The 18,733-nt window shown below is 40.4% G+C and overlaps 1 protein-coding gene across 1 annotated transcript; it reads right to left on the reverse strand.

Annotated features, from left to right (window-relative positions):
• Nucleotides 1–395: 395 nt before the first annotated feature.
• NSUN3 (NOP2/Sun RNA methyltransferase 3) lies at nucleotides 396–18,455 on the reverse strand. The gene is made up of 6 exons (XM_057416023.1): nucleotides 18,348–18,455; nucleotides 17,072–17,181; nucleotides 15,071–15,414; nucleotides 13,323–13,477; nucleotides 12,663–12,784; nucleotides 396–663 (listed from the first exon to the last, which is right to left on the reverse strand). Exons 1-6 carry the CDS (start codon nucleotides 18,444–18,446, stop codon nucleotides 402–404), a joined length of 1,092 nt encoding a protein of 363 aa, XP_057272006.1. The 5' UTR covers nucleotides 18,447–18,455; the 3' UTR covers nucleotides 396–401.
• Between the last annotated feature and the right edge of the window lie 278 nt (nucleotides 18,456–18,733).

Consider the following 18,733-nt stretch of genomic DNA (forward strand, 5'->3'; position numbering starts at 1 on the left):
TTCAGACCATTGAAACCATTTATTTTAATACATAATGTATTAAAATCAAATAATTAAAAAATACCCAAATGCAGAAAACAAAGCCCAGTGCAAAACCCCACCACATCAGGCTCCTGTTGTTGAACACAAATTCATTTAAAAGCACCACCTTGAAAATAATACAAAGCTCTGTTGACTTCATAAGGACTTCACAAGGGCCCACAGGTCCACACTGGAAGACACGTTCAGCGTTTTCAGCTAAACTAAGTGTCTAGCTATCCTTTTATTAGGCATCAGCTGATACAAAACAGCAATGCTCTAAATTCAGTTGCCTTGGACATGTTCATATATACATGATGTATTAGAAATCAACGTTCGTTTATCACATACCCCTTATAAGAAACTAACAGGCATCAGATGGACTACACTTTCTTTAATTTAGCTACATACATTGGACCCCATGGTCTCCCCTTCTCTGGGAGAACCAGAAGTTCATGCTGTTGAGTACCACTGAGAAAACTGAATTCGTGAGAAACAGCTTTGGCCATTTCACTTATATCTACAGGCATAACATTACTGCAGGAGTTCAGAATGAGATTTATTACATCACTGTTTTCTGCCTTTGAGAGGGTGCACGTAGAGTAGACCAACGATCCACCAGGACGCAATGCTTTAATAGCAGACCTGCAAATAATGGGAAAAAAAATTGTATCAACATAAGAAGTGACATACTGGTGATGTATAGCAAGAATGGAATTTGTTATGGTCCTAGGACAACACTGGGAAGGGGGGGAACATCTAAAGATTTATAAATCTAGAGTTATAAATAGGTATAAGTGACTGACAAACATTACGTTGCCCAAAGAAGTGATAAATGCTCCATCCCTGGCAGTGTTCAAGACCAGGCTGGATGGAGTCTTGGGTGACATGGCCTAGTGTGAGGTGTCCCTGCCCATGGCAGGGGGGTTGAAACTGGATACTCTTAAAGTCCTTTCCAACACTAGCCATTCTTTGATTCTATGAAAATATTTTTACAGTATATAATTGACAGTCCAGGAAACTACCCGCAACACATTTTCGCTTTCCCCTTTATTAATGCATTCTCAGTTAAGTGAAGGTATTTTATGTACAACAGTGACAAGTAGAAAGCAGCACCCATTCAGAGTTGCAGAACATACTTCAAACATTTATATGCACAGCACAACTGTGAAAATGCTGCAACTGGTGCATATAAAATGGGTTCCACCACATCAAAAGTGCTAATCAGATAGCTAGCTGCTTGTGTGAACAAACCTCAGAATGCACAGTTGAAGCAGGAGTCTGAACTCATTACTGGGCTGTACCTTTACAACCATTTCTGCAAATGCTGCAACTTACATAGCAGGTAAGAGGACTCAGGGGTTTCACTGAGCCACTGCTTTTCAACCCAATTTCCTAAGGAAATATGACTTACCAGATCACACTGTCTTCTTGTTTGCCTTTCACCCATTAACCTGTTGACAAAGTTTGACTAACAAAAGCAAAACAGTGGCTTAAGATTTTAAGTATCCTGAAAGCTTCATGACTGGTGGATGGACGGACAGAACAGAGGGTTTTTTCCACTTTCTCACTGAAAGTGAGTTTAAGCAGACTGCTTACTTTCCACTAAAGCAGATCTGCAAGGTCCATTTTCAGACAGATAAAATACAACCTATGAGAGTACAGAAATGAGATGTGTAGTCCATATTCAACTACTGCAAATTCTAAAAGAGTAAGGAGAAAAATCCCAAGATCTTGTACTGCAGAAGAACGTTCTTCAATTCTGGTACCACTGCATAACTGAAAGGGGAAGCTCCACTAGAAATTCATTTGCTATAGAAGTGCTCTCTTAAGATAACCTCTTTTAATTGGACACTCTGGAGTCTTTGGGACATAGTGACTCAAAGAATGAATTGTAAGCTAAACAGACCACCTCACTGCTACTGAAAGACAGATATTACTGTTTTCTAGGATCATATTAAATCAAGTATCACATTAAGGTACAACTGTTCCCAACCCAAAACTTCTTTTGTTTAAAAACCAAGAGAATCTGATCAAGTGAATGCTGTTACTCAGCTTGTAAATAGCAGAGAGACACTGAGGTGTGTGCTCAAGGGACTGCAAATGTGTCACTGGGAGTTTACTAAGTGCATGAGGGCAAGGCAGATACTGGAAGCACAGACTCGTGGAGCACAATGACACACATAGTCACACTGTATGGCCAGACACTGAATAATCTTGGATTGCTAAGTATTACTGATAATACTGCATCATTGTTTTCCCCTCTCAAAAAAAAGGGAAAATAAAGAAATCTAAGGGAAAAATAAACCAGTAGCTCCTCAAGTTGAGGACCTGCCAAGTGTGATATCTCAACAAAAAACAACTGAGAAAGGAAAGGAGAAAATACAAGGGGAAAGAGATAAGTCCTTTCAACAGGATTGGGCCTTTTCAGGAAAAGGATCGATAAAGAAAAGCCTCATCAGAAGCACGATCAAAGCAGATCACAGATCAAAGCTACTCTGAAAGTCTTGTCCAAAATAAGAAGGAAATACCAGGTCAAATGACTGTTTCAGACAGATATAATACAACTGTCTTCACTTTCCCAGGTGAAAACTCCTATGTATTATACCAAATTTGTTTCTCTGTGGAGCGTACACGTTATCTTGCACACTTCTTCTGAGTCTTGGTTACATTAATCACCAAGCCAAGTACATATTTTACTGCAGTCTATACTACTCCAATTTTAGTTAGCATAAAAGAACAGAACTCTTTCAACTTACGATGTTCAAAGAAAAATCAGTGTTTAATGCCTTTGTTGTACCAGTCTTCAGTAAAAAGCTGGATTGTGAGCAGATGGCTAGCACATTTAGCTAAAGTGAGTGAGCAGCTCAAGTTCAGCCTGTTATAGGTGAAGAACAGGTTACACAGTACTGAGGTGGTCTGAATACCTTCAGTTTAACCGGGCCTTATGGACTCATTCTAGGATTCTTCCAAAATTAGCTAAAGCTATCACAAAACTGCAAGCTTATCTCAGGCCTCTGAGTAGCTTCTGAGAGTCTGAGAAGATGTTTAAGAATGTTTTAGACACGGGCTGATGTAGGACACTACAATGCCACCTTGAGACAGTAAACCAGAGCATGTGTCGTTCCAAAATCACTTCCAGATCTTATTTCCTAAAATTCTGCAGTTGCCAGCATTCATTTGAACTGCTCAGCTCCAGATATTCACCCTTCTTCCCCTCTGTATCCCAACACATATATACTTCTTAGCAGGCTACAAAAGCAATAGAACTGGACCTGAGGACCAAAATTGTCTCCACTGTCTCTCTAGCTGCCTTGCTTGCAGCTGTCCTGCTGTGGCTGCAGCTGCCCATTTAACAAGCTAGCAAGAGAACTGTGCACTGATTCCTTGTCTCCTTGACCTCATATCAGCTCTGGAAAACATAAAAGCATTTTTTTTCCCCCATGTTGCTTGCTTTTTAGCTTTCATATTAGAACTCAAAGAGACCAGACCTGAAGTCTAAATGTGCTCTCAAAGGTGAGCTGATCTGCACAGTATTATTAGAAACCACCTTCTTTACTGATTTTCATAGAATATCCCCTTCAGCTACACGTTTTCCATGCATCCAGGAATGCTGAGCCACAAGAGAGCAGCTAGTTGGCTTGAAAACGTGAAAATGCTTTTGCAATACAGTCAAGAAGTACTTTTAGCATACCTGGTAACTTTATACACAGATGCAGATAACAGCAACTGCTTTCTTACCTATAAGAGGGATACTACATGAAACAAGAACAAAAGTATTTTTACCATGTAAAAGTGTGAAACGCAAAAGGTATATACCAAAGAAGTAGATATCCCTATAGCTTACAGGGTTAAAAGCCCGGACACTCACCACACACACAGATATATAATCTCTCACACCATATATAAAGTAACAACCATTCAAGACAACGCTTTCAAAGGCCCCATGCTCCAACAGCTGAGTCACTGAGGCAGTGATTCAGAGGAAAGGGCAGCACAGGTTTCTAAGTGAAATCCCCAAAATCTCCCATCAAAACGTCCTACTCTAAGCTTCCTTAGCCTGGGAATCTTCACCGGCCATGACCCAGAAAGGTCGGGCTGTTCAGAGCAATTATCTTTATTCTGAACCCAAGTGGTGAATTAAACTATCTAAGGAGGATTACTTTACACTGCAAGGTTAATCAATGTATCTATCCATCTTGTCAAGTTCAGCAACAGTTGTTTCAATGGCTGTGTTCAAAGTCAACCAATTGCCATCCCTGATTAAGCTGTGCTTGGCTTTTGATAAACCTGCACTGAGCTGCAAAATTCAAAGTGAAGAAGTGCTAGGCTCAAAGTCATAAGGGTGATACTGTGCTGGGCTAAGCAGATTCAGGGAGTTTGATCCCCTCATCACCAGCATGAAGAGGATTCATTCATAACAGAATCTGTTCAAATAAATTTGACAAACTGGTCTTCCTTCATGAGCAATGGACAAAAACAAGCTTATCCGAGGGATAGGCTGGAGCTAGAGTACAACTTGCAGACATCTGGCAGAACCCACTACTGCTCTAATGACTCCATGGTCCAGAATGCAAGAGTCCTTTTGTATTAGACATCTGGATTATCCCCCAAATTCTTACTTAAAGCTTGACTCTTGGCCGAAGGAATTTGGTGCCTATTGTAAGGTACTCTGTAACTTCCAAAAATGGGCTCCAAATCTAGAACGACTGAAAGGATGCTAGGGCAAAAGACCCTAAAATATTTCCTCACCTTCCTCTTATTACAATACACTGTTTAAAAATAAAATACATCACTTCAATATAATTAATCTGCAGTTATTTTTCTTTCAGTGGCGCAATGTTTATTAAAGAACTAGAACTTTCAGTCTCAATATAAACCTAGTTATATTTGATTCCATAATCTTAAATTCAGTTAGATACATTTACCATAATGAATTTTACATGGTGCAGGCACTAATACTGCAAAGTTTCAAGATTCATATAGAGAAAAGTAAGACATATTAAAAGCACAGGAAACTTTTCCTCGAGCCTCATAACTTGCTCATCTTTCCCTACAACCGTTTTTGCTTTAGTAACATGATAACTAACCCCTTAGTACCTGCAATCAAGGCCCTAAAGAAGCAGCACCACTTCTGGCAGCTGATATGTGTAACTCAAGCTTTTATGCTACATGCTGTCATACTACACCGCTGCAGAAGCGTGAGGTTATTGTTTTGGGGCCATAAGATGGTCAAGGCACAGCAGAAAAGACTAAGTGAAATACATGGCAATCCATTAACATGCCATATGTACCAGGTAAGGCCTGTATACAAGATGTCCTATGCTAGTTCTTCCAGGAGATGATATGAAACAGTACTCAAAAGAAGTAATTATATAACTGCAGGATAGACTGAGGATCACTGGCACATCATTCCACAGAAATTTGCCTGATGCTTCTCCACACTTGTTTTGAACTACTGACATTATCCCTCTACAGCCACTGTACCCACACGTAAATCCTTCCAGCACATTAGCACAAGGCACCTCTGTAATCCAAAGAAGAGGGTGGTTGATGTCCACCCCATTCAGGAAGTACTCTAGAACAATTTAACACATGCAGATTGCTCCTCTCCTCATTCTAAATGAGGTTTAAAAAACCAATTAGCAATACTTCATATTTTTGCAGGGTCTGCCCTAACCCCTCTTCTTACAGGAGTACTGGATAAGGTTTTTGAAGAACATTGGTCTTTTAAAACCAGTATTATTCGGTTTCTTTCTCAAGATTTACTTTACATCTAACAATGAAGGAGATAACAATAAACTAGGGGAAAACACAACAGTATTTTTATTTAATATCTATGGGGAAAAAGACCATTCTAGAGTCACATAACAACTCAAAACCCAAGAAACTCTTACATCAACTAAACTTGGTTAGCCAGAACCAAAACGAGGATATTCAAACTTAAGAGAAAATTTAACATGCAAGGCTTACAATTTGTTCATTCTAAAAGTCCTGGTGTCTCAAGCATCCTTTTAAAAACAGGCAGGCAATAAATATATATTTCATACTATAGCTAGCACTTGCATGTCCAGCCTATTCCTCCTATGCTTGGGTTTATGTTGTGTGCTATTGGAAGGGTCAGCATTAATTATGTTAATCATTCAACCATTATCACTATTACAGTAAAAAGATTATATATATTTTAGGGCAATTTAAAAACAATACAACACTTCAACAGTGCCATCTTTTGGCAACTGGGATGTATTTCTGCTCAATATGCAAGATTATGTCTGATCAGAATAAAAACAGCCAACCCTTTAATCAGCTATTCAAGAGACAAAGCCTGTCAAGATGTATTTGCTTTTACCCTCAATCCTATTCTTTTTATTGACTACACATATCACACATTTGCTTCTCCCTCTCACAAGAGTCCATCTAAATCGTGGTAATATGGCCTGCATGTTAAAGATTTTCCTTTTATTTCTCCAAACCAACTCAAAATGATAAGAAAATTCCTCCTTTGTCAAAATACCATTATTATAATACTTTGTGACAGGCAGTGGCAGAAGTGCACAGGAGACAGAGACACTAGTTCAAATATTCTCTCCATATCCCAAGCATGTACTCCCTCTAGTCCTCTCTAAAGTAAGCTTTGCTACTGTGGAAAAGACATTACAGTTCAGAATAGCATGGTAACAATAGGAAAAACTTGAAGTGAACTGCTTATTCTTGGCATTAAACTGAACTACAAATAAAAGTAGACATAGTCACCAAAAAAACCCCAATAACCAAACACCACAAACCCCAACCTGTTCAGCTCTAGCCAAAATCTGTCCCCAAAATTCTGGTAAGTAACATGGGTTTAGCAAATTGTTTTCAATTATTCTAAAGCAACAACCAAACCTTCAATTTAACGTTATTGAGCCTTCTCCTCTAAGGCATGGCGACTTCTGAAATACTCATCCTGTTAAGACAGGGCTAGGAGATATCCTTTGCATTACCAGAACTGCAGTCCTCAGTAACGGTAACTGACTGGCTTACGTCCTGTTCTCAGATTCAAGAGCCACAAGCGCAACGCTCAAGAGTTTTACTCCCACTCCCAACACTGCAGCTGCCTTGCAAACTCACATGCTGGGTTTCTGCATGCTCAGTATCACCAACAGTAAGGTTGTTCCTAGCTGGCTAGCCTCCAGCAGCCAGAGGTAGTCCACTGTGACAAACCTTCAATCCTTCCGTCACTTTAGTCATCCCAGGATTACTTTCTTACCTGATACACTCTCAGAGCTCCATCCCTCTTCCCAACTGAAATTTACTGTTTACAAGAAGAAAAACATATATAGCCCAAGCAGGACCTTTTCAGCTACAGAAGGGAGAACAAGAGACCATCAAAGCCTACTACAGACTTTCCCATACAGCTTTAGTGTTTTTTTCCTTGCAGCTTATGAAACGCACATATACATCAAAAGGACTGAAAGTGGAATTAAAGTAAAATTTGTGTTTGAATGTACATCCATAATCTCAAAACAACTGGCTAGCTGCTGGGTACCTTACTTGGTTATTCGTGCATTTATTAACTCAATTAATTCAAGTTATTTATTGATTCAATAAACTCTGTTTTGCAGCATACCAAAAGGGACTTGATCCATAAATTACTCCCAGGTAACTACCAAAAACTTAAGGAACCAGGCACTACTTAAAATCTGAAACTGTTTAACATCTCATTCCTAAAGTAGAATGTGGTTAAAGAAGGAATCATCCACACAACCTACAGATTTGTTGGTCCAGCAGCTGCAATTCTAAAGAATTCCCAGATAAGCTGATTGCCTAGATTGTTATGGACAACAAGTAGATTAAATAGACAGCTATAGAAGAGCAAAGAGAAAAATTCCAGGGAAAGAGCTGAAGCAGCGTGATGAAGCAATCCTCACCATAGTTTTGTCCACTTTCCTATGTGCTTTCTTTCCCTTCTCCACAGAAAACAGCATCCACTTCATTTCTTTCCTCAGCTCGCCTCTCTCCATCTGGTACCATGATTCAGAATTCCCTGAGGTCACTCCAAACCACCCCTGAATTTCACCCAGGGAGCTGCTGTGCAGGAGCCCAGGACATCCCAAAACAGAAACCTGTGGCACAAGAGAGCTGCTGGATTTCTGGGGAAACTCTTCTGCGCTTCTCCTTGCCCCATGATACTCATCCCTGCCATCCCCTTAATGCCCAACACTAAAACTCAAGCAACTTCTACGATAGTAACTTTTTGTAAGGTTTCAAGACACTGGCTCTCCTTACCTTTACAATGGCCATTAAAGGCTGAGAATTTGGTTTGTCAGTAGCAAATCACAAACAAAACTGGATTGCTTTGACTGGACAGAACAACAAGCTAATTGCAAGTGTCTTCCTTTGTACTTCACCATTGCGTGCTCATATGCTATAAAGCAGATATAGTACAGTGGTACCATCTTCTATGATGGTATATTTACAAAAAACAGATTTTACCATCACTCTACAACAACACAAACCCCCACAATTAAGAGCATGCAATTCCTATTCTAGGTACATGTAGAAAACTACATTTCAGTGAAAACATAGAGGTGACATCGAATGCAGGAGGAGAAGTATCAGGATTTTTTCCAGTAAATCACACTATTTACTACACACTATGTGAAAAAGACCTTTTCAACAAATAAAACTACAACTATATGTATTCTATGAAACCACACCACTGAGTTTAACATACCAGAGAAAAGAAAAGAGAAGCTTGTAATGTGAGGTTTGTTATACCTGTGGCCTACATTTTCATCACAACCTTTAATATTTATTCTAAGTAAGGCAAGGCACACTTTCAAAGGTTTGGACTAGAGAAAGTAAAGCTGGTCCTCTGGCATGCAGATTAGCCTATAAAGACATAGGGTTGCCAGTTCTACCTGATGACTTAAGAGGAACGGTCAACTTCATTTTACAGCCCATGTGTGCAGACTGGTAAACCACCATGCAAAGCAGCTGCAATGATCAGCAGCCTCTGTTCTGGGAAGGCAAAGATCAACAGTTTTATGAAGCTGTTTGCACAACACCTGGTTACTTACACACAGCATTAAGTAATGGTTTAAGTACCCTTTAATTAAAAAAAAATAGGTTCAGAATATTTGAGTTGACATTTTTATTCTTTTTCTTTTTCCTTCCAACTATAAGCGTGTGCACAACCCCTCTGCCCCCTAAACTATTCAGTTAGAAAGCAAAACCAATAACCTCAAAACTTCCAGAAGTCTTTACTTCAGAAAAGATCACCAATTTCAAATACCCTGTTATGACTGATATCCAAAGCAAAAATGTTCCTTGTACAGAGGGAAACATTCATTTTATCTGGCTATTGCATGCCAGCTGCATAAGGTTTGTAAGAGGAGGTATGTCTGTTATACAGAATGAGGAACAGTTCCTTTAAAATCATTGTATTTATAAGCAGAACAGGGATTGAAACATTTCCTTAACTAGGAAGAATAAAGGGTTTTCTGGTTTTCTCAAGCCAAGTTCAATGCTTCATCCTGAGTTTCGAAAAAAGAGAATACATACAACTCAAAAGAGAATAACTAGAAAAATAAGCATTTTGTGTGACTTATCTTGCTGCCAGTAATCCAAAGCACACTTCAAACCTCTCATGTACCCTGAATTCCCCCCAAAACTCTTCATTTCGCGTGTGCATGTCTTATGTATTCAAAACTATCTCCCTTTAAGCTAACTACTAGGGAGAAAAAGAGGAGAAAAAGGAAATTCAGTCAATATGTATCTTTTAGTCTGAGCTCCTGTGGACCAGAACTCTATTAAACACCAATCAGAACTATTTAACTACCAAGAGATGTGGAGAGAAGAGTTGCAGTAGTCTAAAAGCCCTTGCTGCACTTTCTAAACTCTGTCCTGTTGGATTTAGTTTCAGCTAAACCCTACCACAGTTGCTTTCAGCTGCAGTTAACTGGTGTAGGAATAAGTACAACATCCACAATAGTTTCACCACTAAATTGTTACGCACTCCAACTTAACCCAAAATTTAATTTCTATCCAAGAACTGATAACACTGGTAAATTCACTTACAGGAACCGCTGTATTTTGTGCTAGCATTCAGTATCAGGAAATGAACATTCCTTCCTTACTTTGCAATTTGTTTTCTGCATGAACAATCCAACTAATAACAAGATTTGCAATGTGTTCTTGGATTATAGCACTCAGCAGGGACGCTTTGGTTTGGTATTAACAATCATTACAGTCTCAATTTCCTTCAAATCAATGGTGCCCTCACTGCTTATGAAATCTGATGTTCAGCATTTCTGCCACTTATTTACATTTCAGATTTTGTTCAGACTGAAGTAGAAAGATCACTGCATCAGTTTCAACACTTGTCCCAGCTCTTCATTCTCTGAAGCCTCTGTGTACTTAACAAATTACACTGTACTGCAAAAAATACTTTTCCTTCCTTCACTTCCTCTCAATTAAGAAAGAAGGAATCTCAAGTTTTGGGCTGAGTGTCACTTGATAGACATGAAAACACAACTCTCCTTTGCATTTCATTCTTCTCACGTGTGTGTTATCCTTAGACTTAATACTACTGCTAAACTGAAATAATGCTTGGTCCTTACACGTTAAGCTTCATCTTCAAATTACATGGTATTTCTTACGCTACCCTCAACAAAATTGCTGTGATCCAGCTTTATACTTGTTTTTTGTTTTACAGATACAGGAACCAAGGTGAGAAACACCCACAAGCACAAAGTACCAGGTAATTAGAACAGATAAACCAGACGTAGCGCTGTATGAGCTGACTCACACAAGATGCAGTACAGCTACATCTTTCCTGGTCTCATTTTACCATTTCCTTTTTCCTTTTCACACAGGATCCAAGATGTCTTTAGCATTGACAATTCATTCGTCATAAGAGATCAGATAAAAGGAACAATAAAAATGCAGTGGGTAGCTATAACATTACCTAAGCACATGTCAAATATTTTACCCAATAATGGTTGTAATCTCCAACTCTCGAACTTGGTCATTTATTACATACGCTCAAAAAACCCCAAAAGAAGAAGAAAATTCCAGTGCACATAACAATAGATTGGTCAATTGACAGAACTACTCGGACCTATGCTGAGCAACGAAACTGAAATTACCATCCTTTTACTCTAATTTACGTATCAAATGCATTTTGTCCTTACCAATCTAATTCCTGTTGCTACATTAAATTATACTTGAAACGGAAGCAAAGTTCTCTTCTTGATTTAGGAATAATTCAATTAAATCTTATTTGGGTTGACAGAAATGTTTCCTTTTTTAAAATACAAGGTTCCTGCTGTCATGAATTCTCCACTTCAGGATTACAATCTGGGGTGATTTATGCAAATTCTCCAAATTTCTCTGCATGATATATGCTTTCTTTTGGTAGGGGCTCACAAATTGGATTTTATATGTCAAATACTGAAAAGGGAAAACTGAAACAGGTCAGTGTTTTAAATGTGATTGATTTCTTCAAAGGAAATGGGTGACATGATGCATTACTGCAATAAGATACTCATATTCCTGTTATAAATCATACGCTTCCGATCGGCCTTTTTCAACGGGAAGTCATGCAAAACTATCTTGAACTGCTGCAATGGGAACTTTCCATAAAAACTTTCTTTCTCTCTCTTATAATATGTTATTTTTCCCTCAATTTGCCTTGACAGATTGACTTCAGGCATGACTGTTACTTTTGAAGAAACATTCAAGTATAGAAGGTATTATTGGGAAGCCACTTTTTTTTTTGCCCAATGAGAAAAACTGTAGGGTTTGAAATGCTTCACAAATGCCAGCCTATGGCTGGTATCATTAAAAAGTGTAATTTGGATTACTGGGTAGATGTGCTTGAAAAATAAACCAACAGTCTTCTCTTGCCCACCAAACCTCACATTCTTTTACTTTTTTACCTTACCAGTGATGACCAGTAGTCTTTCTGTGCTACAAACAGTCAAAAGGGCATTAAATTCAAGGAACACGTAAGAATGTGCAACAGTGGATGCAATCTCTTCTTATAAATAGCCCAGAAAGCATATTCTAATCTAATGATCAGCATCACCTAATGATGGTCGGTCATTTGTTAAGTCCGGAGTCACAGCTCTATTATCAAAAAGGGGTGATAAAGAACCATAAGGGACAATTCTGTAATACAACACAAACAACAACAAAGGGTGTCTGGGGAAGAATACCCAGCTTGCCTGGTTTATAGACTACTTTTACAGATAAAATGTTAAAACAAATGCTATTAAAAACTATATGCACGTTTTTGCTTCAGCTGAGAAATGTATCTGCAACCATTTTAGCTGTGTCCACCACAAATACTTTGATATGGTACCAAAATGTTAGGAGTCATTTGAAAATGGATATATATATATGCGAGTTGAGGACTGCAGAAAAATGTTTTAGTGAAGGACCTAAGCTTCACTGCTTATACTACCCCATACAAATTCCCATATTCACATTAACCTAGATCAACTGTTTATTCTAACCAGCATTGCAGCAGCATACTCTTCACATTCTTTTCACACAGTGAAACCTGATTTTGATTATTAAATATGACAAACCTTGCTCCCATGTCATTTTTATTAATTAAGAAAAGCTCCTTAACAGGTTTCCCTTGCACTTCTCACCTTAGCAGCTGGAATTGCAGAGATGATAACTCTTTCCTTTGTATTAGCCTAAGTGTCGCTTGCTGAATATCAGAAGAAAATAGCCAACTTCTGTCATTCGAACAAGGAGCATCAACTAGTACCTATACAACAAAGAAGAGCAAATAAGACAATTCACAATACAGATACTTTCTGAACACTGTATGCCAAAAAAAATCTACTCAACATACTTTTTCACTTAGAATACCCTTTTAATTTTCTTGTTTCTTAGAGGCAGAAATAATATAATTACTATTTTGAAATGTTTTTATGAGGTTATTCAAGGGAAATAAAAGATTACTGCTCAAGAAGTACCCTCTATCTGAACAGCTCTCACTTGCTTCCTCCCCTCTTCATAATTACACATCATTGGAAGAACATAGCTACCGGGTCTTCAGAATTCGCTACCACGGTCAAACGGGTGACATCATCTAACAGGTGATTAAATGCACAACATACTTCATAAGGTAATTCCTGAGGCTCTGCACATCCTCCTGTATGTGACATTGGTTCCCTTTGATAGATCAGATATTTGGAGAGCAGGGAAGAGGGCAGAAAAAAGAATTAAAGAGAGAGCAGCATAGGAAGAAAAAAAAGCAGCAGAATGCAGAAACATAATTTGCAAATAAATAATATTGTTACCTTATCATATAATTCAGGCTTAAGATCTCCAATCTGTCTACCATCCAGTTTAGAGACCATTATCAAGTTAGCCAAAGGCTCTGGGATGAAGGATTCTATTGTCTCTTTCAACCATCTTGACCTCAAATCATCATATTCATTACAGTGAAACTGACCTTAGAAAAGAATAAAAAAAAGTAAACACCCTAAAATAAGTCTTTATATTTGGTTGTTTGGTTTTGGGTTTTTTTTCCCCAAATACAAGGAGTTATATCAATTTCAGAAGTTCTGCTGTTTTGCCATGACTGCCATAGAGTTTACACCTTCTGTTTATGCTACTGCACATTTAGAACACTGCTGAAACGTTATAAGCCCGAGTAAATTTCCACATGCTCCTAACAAAGCCATCCATAAATATTTACTAGCAAATACTTGCTGTAGCAATAGACTTCCCTAGTAAAACTAACTTTAAACACGATCCATACCCAAAGACCACTGCTAAGCGAGTGCCTTTCTATGCTCCTTGAGTGATTGTCTAAAAGGAGTACATGCCCCTCATTGTCTTTTAAATAAATAAAAGATCAGTTTTGTGTATCCTAAGTTGAGCAGCCCAACCCCTTATTTATTTGGCATTTAGGCTAGACATTTTTTAGCAAAAGCCTTCTGGTTGCACTTATTTTAACAATGTAGCCAGAGTAGTTACCTCCTCAGAAGAGGAAACCCTGCTCTTGCTCCTACCCAGAACAGAAATACAGCAAGGTATTTTTGACTCTCAGTCCTGTCTCCTAATCTAATAATATTTCTATTGTCATGTCTCCACACGTTGTCCACACCATGTTTGCCACACAGAGTAAGGTACATCTTAGCATTCACTGAGTTATATCAAGAAGCTTTCTTACACCTTATGTTCTCAGCAACAACTTGTACCTATCTTCAGAAGCAGCCATGGGATGAAAGTGTGGGGTTTTTCCCCAAACCTTTTGAAAGGGCAATCTACATTTAAATTATCTTAATGGCATCACCTCATGCCTCTGGAAGAGGGAGGGAGAACCAGCTGTAATTAACAAGTGCAGGTAGTTATAGTGATGGCCTCAGCAGTAAGAACATAAGGTGCTGTGAACATCCTGAGACAATTACTATCCAAGCTAATGTATAAACTTGGAAACACCAATCACAGATTGCTTTTACTCCCTGGCCTGGAAGAACTGAGCTGCTGCTTGCTGTCGCCTTCCAAACACTGTGATTATCTTAGTGCTCTTCTGCAACACCTAGGTGGATTGAGACACGGAGCTTACTAAATACTGATACAGAACAATTCCTCATCATAAGCTTTTGCAGTAGCACGTTTAAATTGTTATGCTCCATTTTACATCAGTACGCTTACAGGTTTACTAATACTATTTGCATAGCACTGGCTAGAGAGGTAGATTGCAGATTACTTGCCTCCCTGTGCCAACAAGTCTGCATGATTTTAAGTAACTTCTTGACAAGTAACAATAAGGGAACCAGTGGAGGAAGAAAAACGTAGAGCTATTCCACTTTTGTCTGTTTGTCTGCAGCAACCTATATTTAAATAACTAATGTATTTTTCACCCTCTTTTAGGTAAACAGACTTCATAAAAACCTTGCTAAAGAGCATGGAACTACTTGGAATATACATTGTTTGGGATTTTGATCCCAGAGCAAATCTTGCACAGAAAACAGGCACAACTGAAATAGCCCAGGCACAGAGCCAGGGATTGGTTTCTAACAGCACCTTGATACATTACCTGGACAGGCACACTGCAGTATAGATACTGATTTACCCCCTGGTGCAGCACAGAGATCCAAAACATCTTCCCCATCTTTCACTTCTAATGCCAACACTGGCAACAGCGAAGCAGCATTCAGCAGATAATACTCCTTGAGTTTCCCAGCCTGATGTTTCTGTGCAGGGTATCTCCCAGGAGTTCTCCTAATGTAACACTTCAATGAGGATGGAAGATAGGGCAAACTTCCATGAAAGGCAGGATGATATCCCTTCACAGCCAAGGTGCTCTCCAGTTCCAGGGAATGGCAGAACTTGTTGAGCAGAACCGCGTACTGCCAGCACAATGGGTACGTGAGCACATCTCTAGATTGGAGAGAGAAAAAGCTATTTAATAACTTGACAGATAAAATGAGCTTTCCATAGTGTAGGAAGCCTCTCCTTACCAAGGGTAACAACCTCATCATTGGATCATTCTGGTATAATAAAAAGGAAACATTTTGATTAGGTATGATTAAGAAACGCACGCAGGAAAATAGTTCTAATAGGAAATCAAGCCAGCGTTTCCCTTGATGACTGCACTTAAAGAACTAAGTTGTCCTGAAATAATATGTTCGCTATTTTCCCCTAATTCTTTAACAAATGATTGTAGAAGCATAATGCTCTTTCTGACTATAAAGTACTTCCCTCAGTTCAAAGAACAACCATAATATTAGTTGTAAAATTCACAACAAAAAGAATCACATTGGCTCTGCAATGGTTATTCCAGCCAACACCATAAGACGCAGGTTTTACAAGTGTTCTTTTCTAAATTTCCTTTTCTATTCCGAAAACATCTGGCCAGAAAAACCTAAACAAATAGATATTTCTGGAAGAGAGCCAAAAAAGCAGTGCTTATATGGTAGGAATATATTGTTTGTATTTCAGTTCTATTTTTCAGGCCTTTCTCATGTGAATTTCCTTCATTTTCTATTTGAATTCCTCTCAGTACTTTTTTTCCCCATTTATCCTCAAAAAACACTCCTCAGGACTATTCACTGCCTAAAAGAGAAACACACATTGACCCAACCTTAAAAAGTTTTTAAGTTAATTCACTTAAACGAATCTTATACATCTATTTAAAAATAAAACCAAACCAAAACAACAGAGACACTTATTCTAAACTACTTTTTAATCCAAAGAGGCGAAACCAGAGAGGGCAGTCAGAGGAACCACATGGTTTCTACGACTCTGAACATGTAAAGTGCTTTCCCACTCAGAGTCACTGTGGCTCTGATCACAACAGCAGCTTTTGTACAAGCTCCCACTGAAAAGTACGTAAGCTAAGCAATAACTTCTCCAGAAGGGTTCTTCTGCTGTTGTTCCCATGGGCAATAACCACCAGTCAGCAGGGAAGGGCACACGTCTCCTCTCAATACCACAGCCCATTCTATAGTAGATTCTGTGTGATCAAGGCCCAAATCAGGTGATGGCCTTTTCTGTACACGTTGTTAATGATCAGCTGCTTCTAAGGAAATAAATCAGGGAATTTGTATTTATAGGAATTATCTCCTACCATCTTTGTCCCAGTCTCTCTAGATACTATAAAGCTGTAGAAAAAACTCAAAACCAAACCTAACAGCAGCTGTTAGGGTATATAAAGGGATGCTTTTTGGACCCTGTTGTTACAAGCAGTCAAGTATATATGCTTATATTATATATATATAAAGTATATAAAGGGATGCTTTTTGGACTCTGTTGTTACAAGCAGTCAACACATACGCAAGACGTCAGTCTCCTTGTAGTGCATATGCATACAGGAGAACAAAAATATCACACCACAAGAATAATGTCCAGGAAAAAAAAACTTAAAAATTCCAAGTTTTAATCCTGTGCTATTTCACACTCTGATGCTAGTTCTAAACTGAAAATAAACTGAAGCAGCTGCTACAGCCCATGGCTCTTTTCAAAGCTACTTTAAGAAGCACTTGAAAAAGTAACAGAACCTCTCCCCTCCCTCCTCCTTCTCCCCAGAACAACAGACCTGATGCTGGCCCAGGCATCTCCCAGTTCTGCTGTGTACTGCTCCTCAAAATGATCCAGGACAACTTGACAGATCTGCTTCTGAGGTTTCCCTTTTGTTTTACTTTCCACCTTCAGAGAAGGGAGGAAAAAATAAAGGCAATAAAACCAAATGAAACCCTCCCTAGTTCATACCAGAATTGCTAGAAGAACATTTTAGGCATTTAAATCCATTTAGTACCCATGGTATTAGGATGCTCAAATACCAAGGTGACGTCACACATACAATCAAGACATAACAGAAGTTTCAGAGAACAAACAAGTTATTGTTCTCTCTTCTTCCCTATGTCCAACGAGGTCATTCAAAGCTTGTCGATACTATTCCTTCTCAGTACCCAATATGCTAACAATACAGGGGTTGCTGGGACTCTGACACACCAGGAGCAAAAGAAGCAAGGCATAATCATGCCCATGCACTATAATCATCCCTGACAAGATGCACCCATGTGCTTAACTAAAAGAAAGACGTTAACGTGAATCATTGTGGAAGTCAGGTGGAGTTAGCCAAAGCACTGCAATAACTAATACATGCCAGGAGTAAGGGGGGGGGGGGGAATGGACTATACATACATATATATTTAGACAATGAAAACTTAATTTGAGGGGGGAGGAAAAGAAGTTTCGGTTTCTAAGCAATTTTGTGTTCAAAAGGAAGACCCCAAAGCTCCCCCCCCCCCCCCCCCCCCCCCCCCCCCCCCCCCCCCCCCCCCCCGTGCTTTCCCTGCTCCCCGTCCCGCCCAGCGCCGCTCTCCTCAGAGCACGAACACCTCAGAGCAGCCCCGAGCCGCTTCTGCTGTCTCTTCCTTTCTCAACCGACCACCGCAGCTCATGTGCGGGGCTGATGTTTCCCTCTCCAACACCGAGCACCTCCCGCAGGGGAGGGCCGCGCTGCCTCAGCCGGCGCCGAACGCAGGACGGGGACAGAGGAGCCCTCGAAACCCACAGAGGTAATCCCCGGGGGGGGGGGGGCACCACCGCGGCCAGACCATCCCCTCCTCCGGCCGCTAGCACCACTGCACCCTAGCAAGCTTCGCTCTCAGCCCACAGCAGGAACCTCGGCTCCGCCCAGCGAGAGGAGGGAAAGGGAGGCCGCTGCCTCACCGGCTCTCCCCGGGGCTGGCGTACAGCTCCGACCCCGCCGAAAGGCGCCCTCCCCGGGACGCGCAGGAAGGGGCCGAGCGCCCCAAGCTTCCGTCCCTCCCTCCCGCCCGGCTTCCGGCTCCCGGCCCGCGCCTCACCTGCCCCGCTGCCCGCACAGCCGCTCGCCTCGGCGGGAGGGCGGCCCCGGCCCGTTGGTAGAGTGACAGCAACCGGGCCGCCGCCCGCTGCAGCCTCATGGCCGGAGCCGGGGCCGGGGCATGGAGTGGAAGTCGGTGGTGGGGCCGGGGCGCCGCCTGGCGGCTGAGGGAGGGCAGCTCCGCTCGTCTCGTCTCGTCCCGTCCCTCCGTGGAGGTGCAGCGCTCGGTCTGAGGTTGAGTTTGGTTTCTTTATTGCGGCGGGAATAGAGCAGCAGCTGCAGCCGTGATTAATCAGCTTCATCCCCGAGCAGCTGGAGGTGCTGCTGCCGTCCTCACGGCGAATGGCTTTTCACCACTGATGGCGGGCCCACGTTTACACAGACTTC

This window comes from Pezoporus wallicus, unplaced genomic scaffold (assembly GCF_028554395.1).
Source record: "Pezoporus wallicus isolate ANWC-B61680 ecotype Strahan unplaced genomic scaffold, APGP_CSIRO_Pwel_v1 contig_6814, whole genome shotgun sequence".
NCBI lineage: Eukaryota > Metazoa > Chordata > Aves > Psittaciformes > Psittacidae > Pezoporus > Pezoporus wallicus.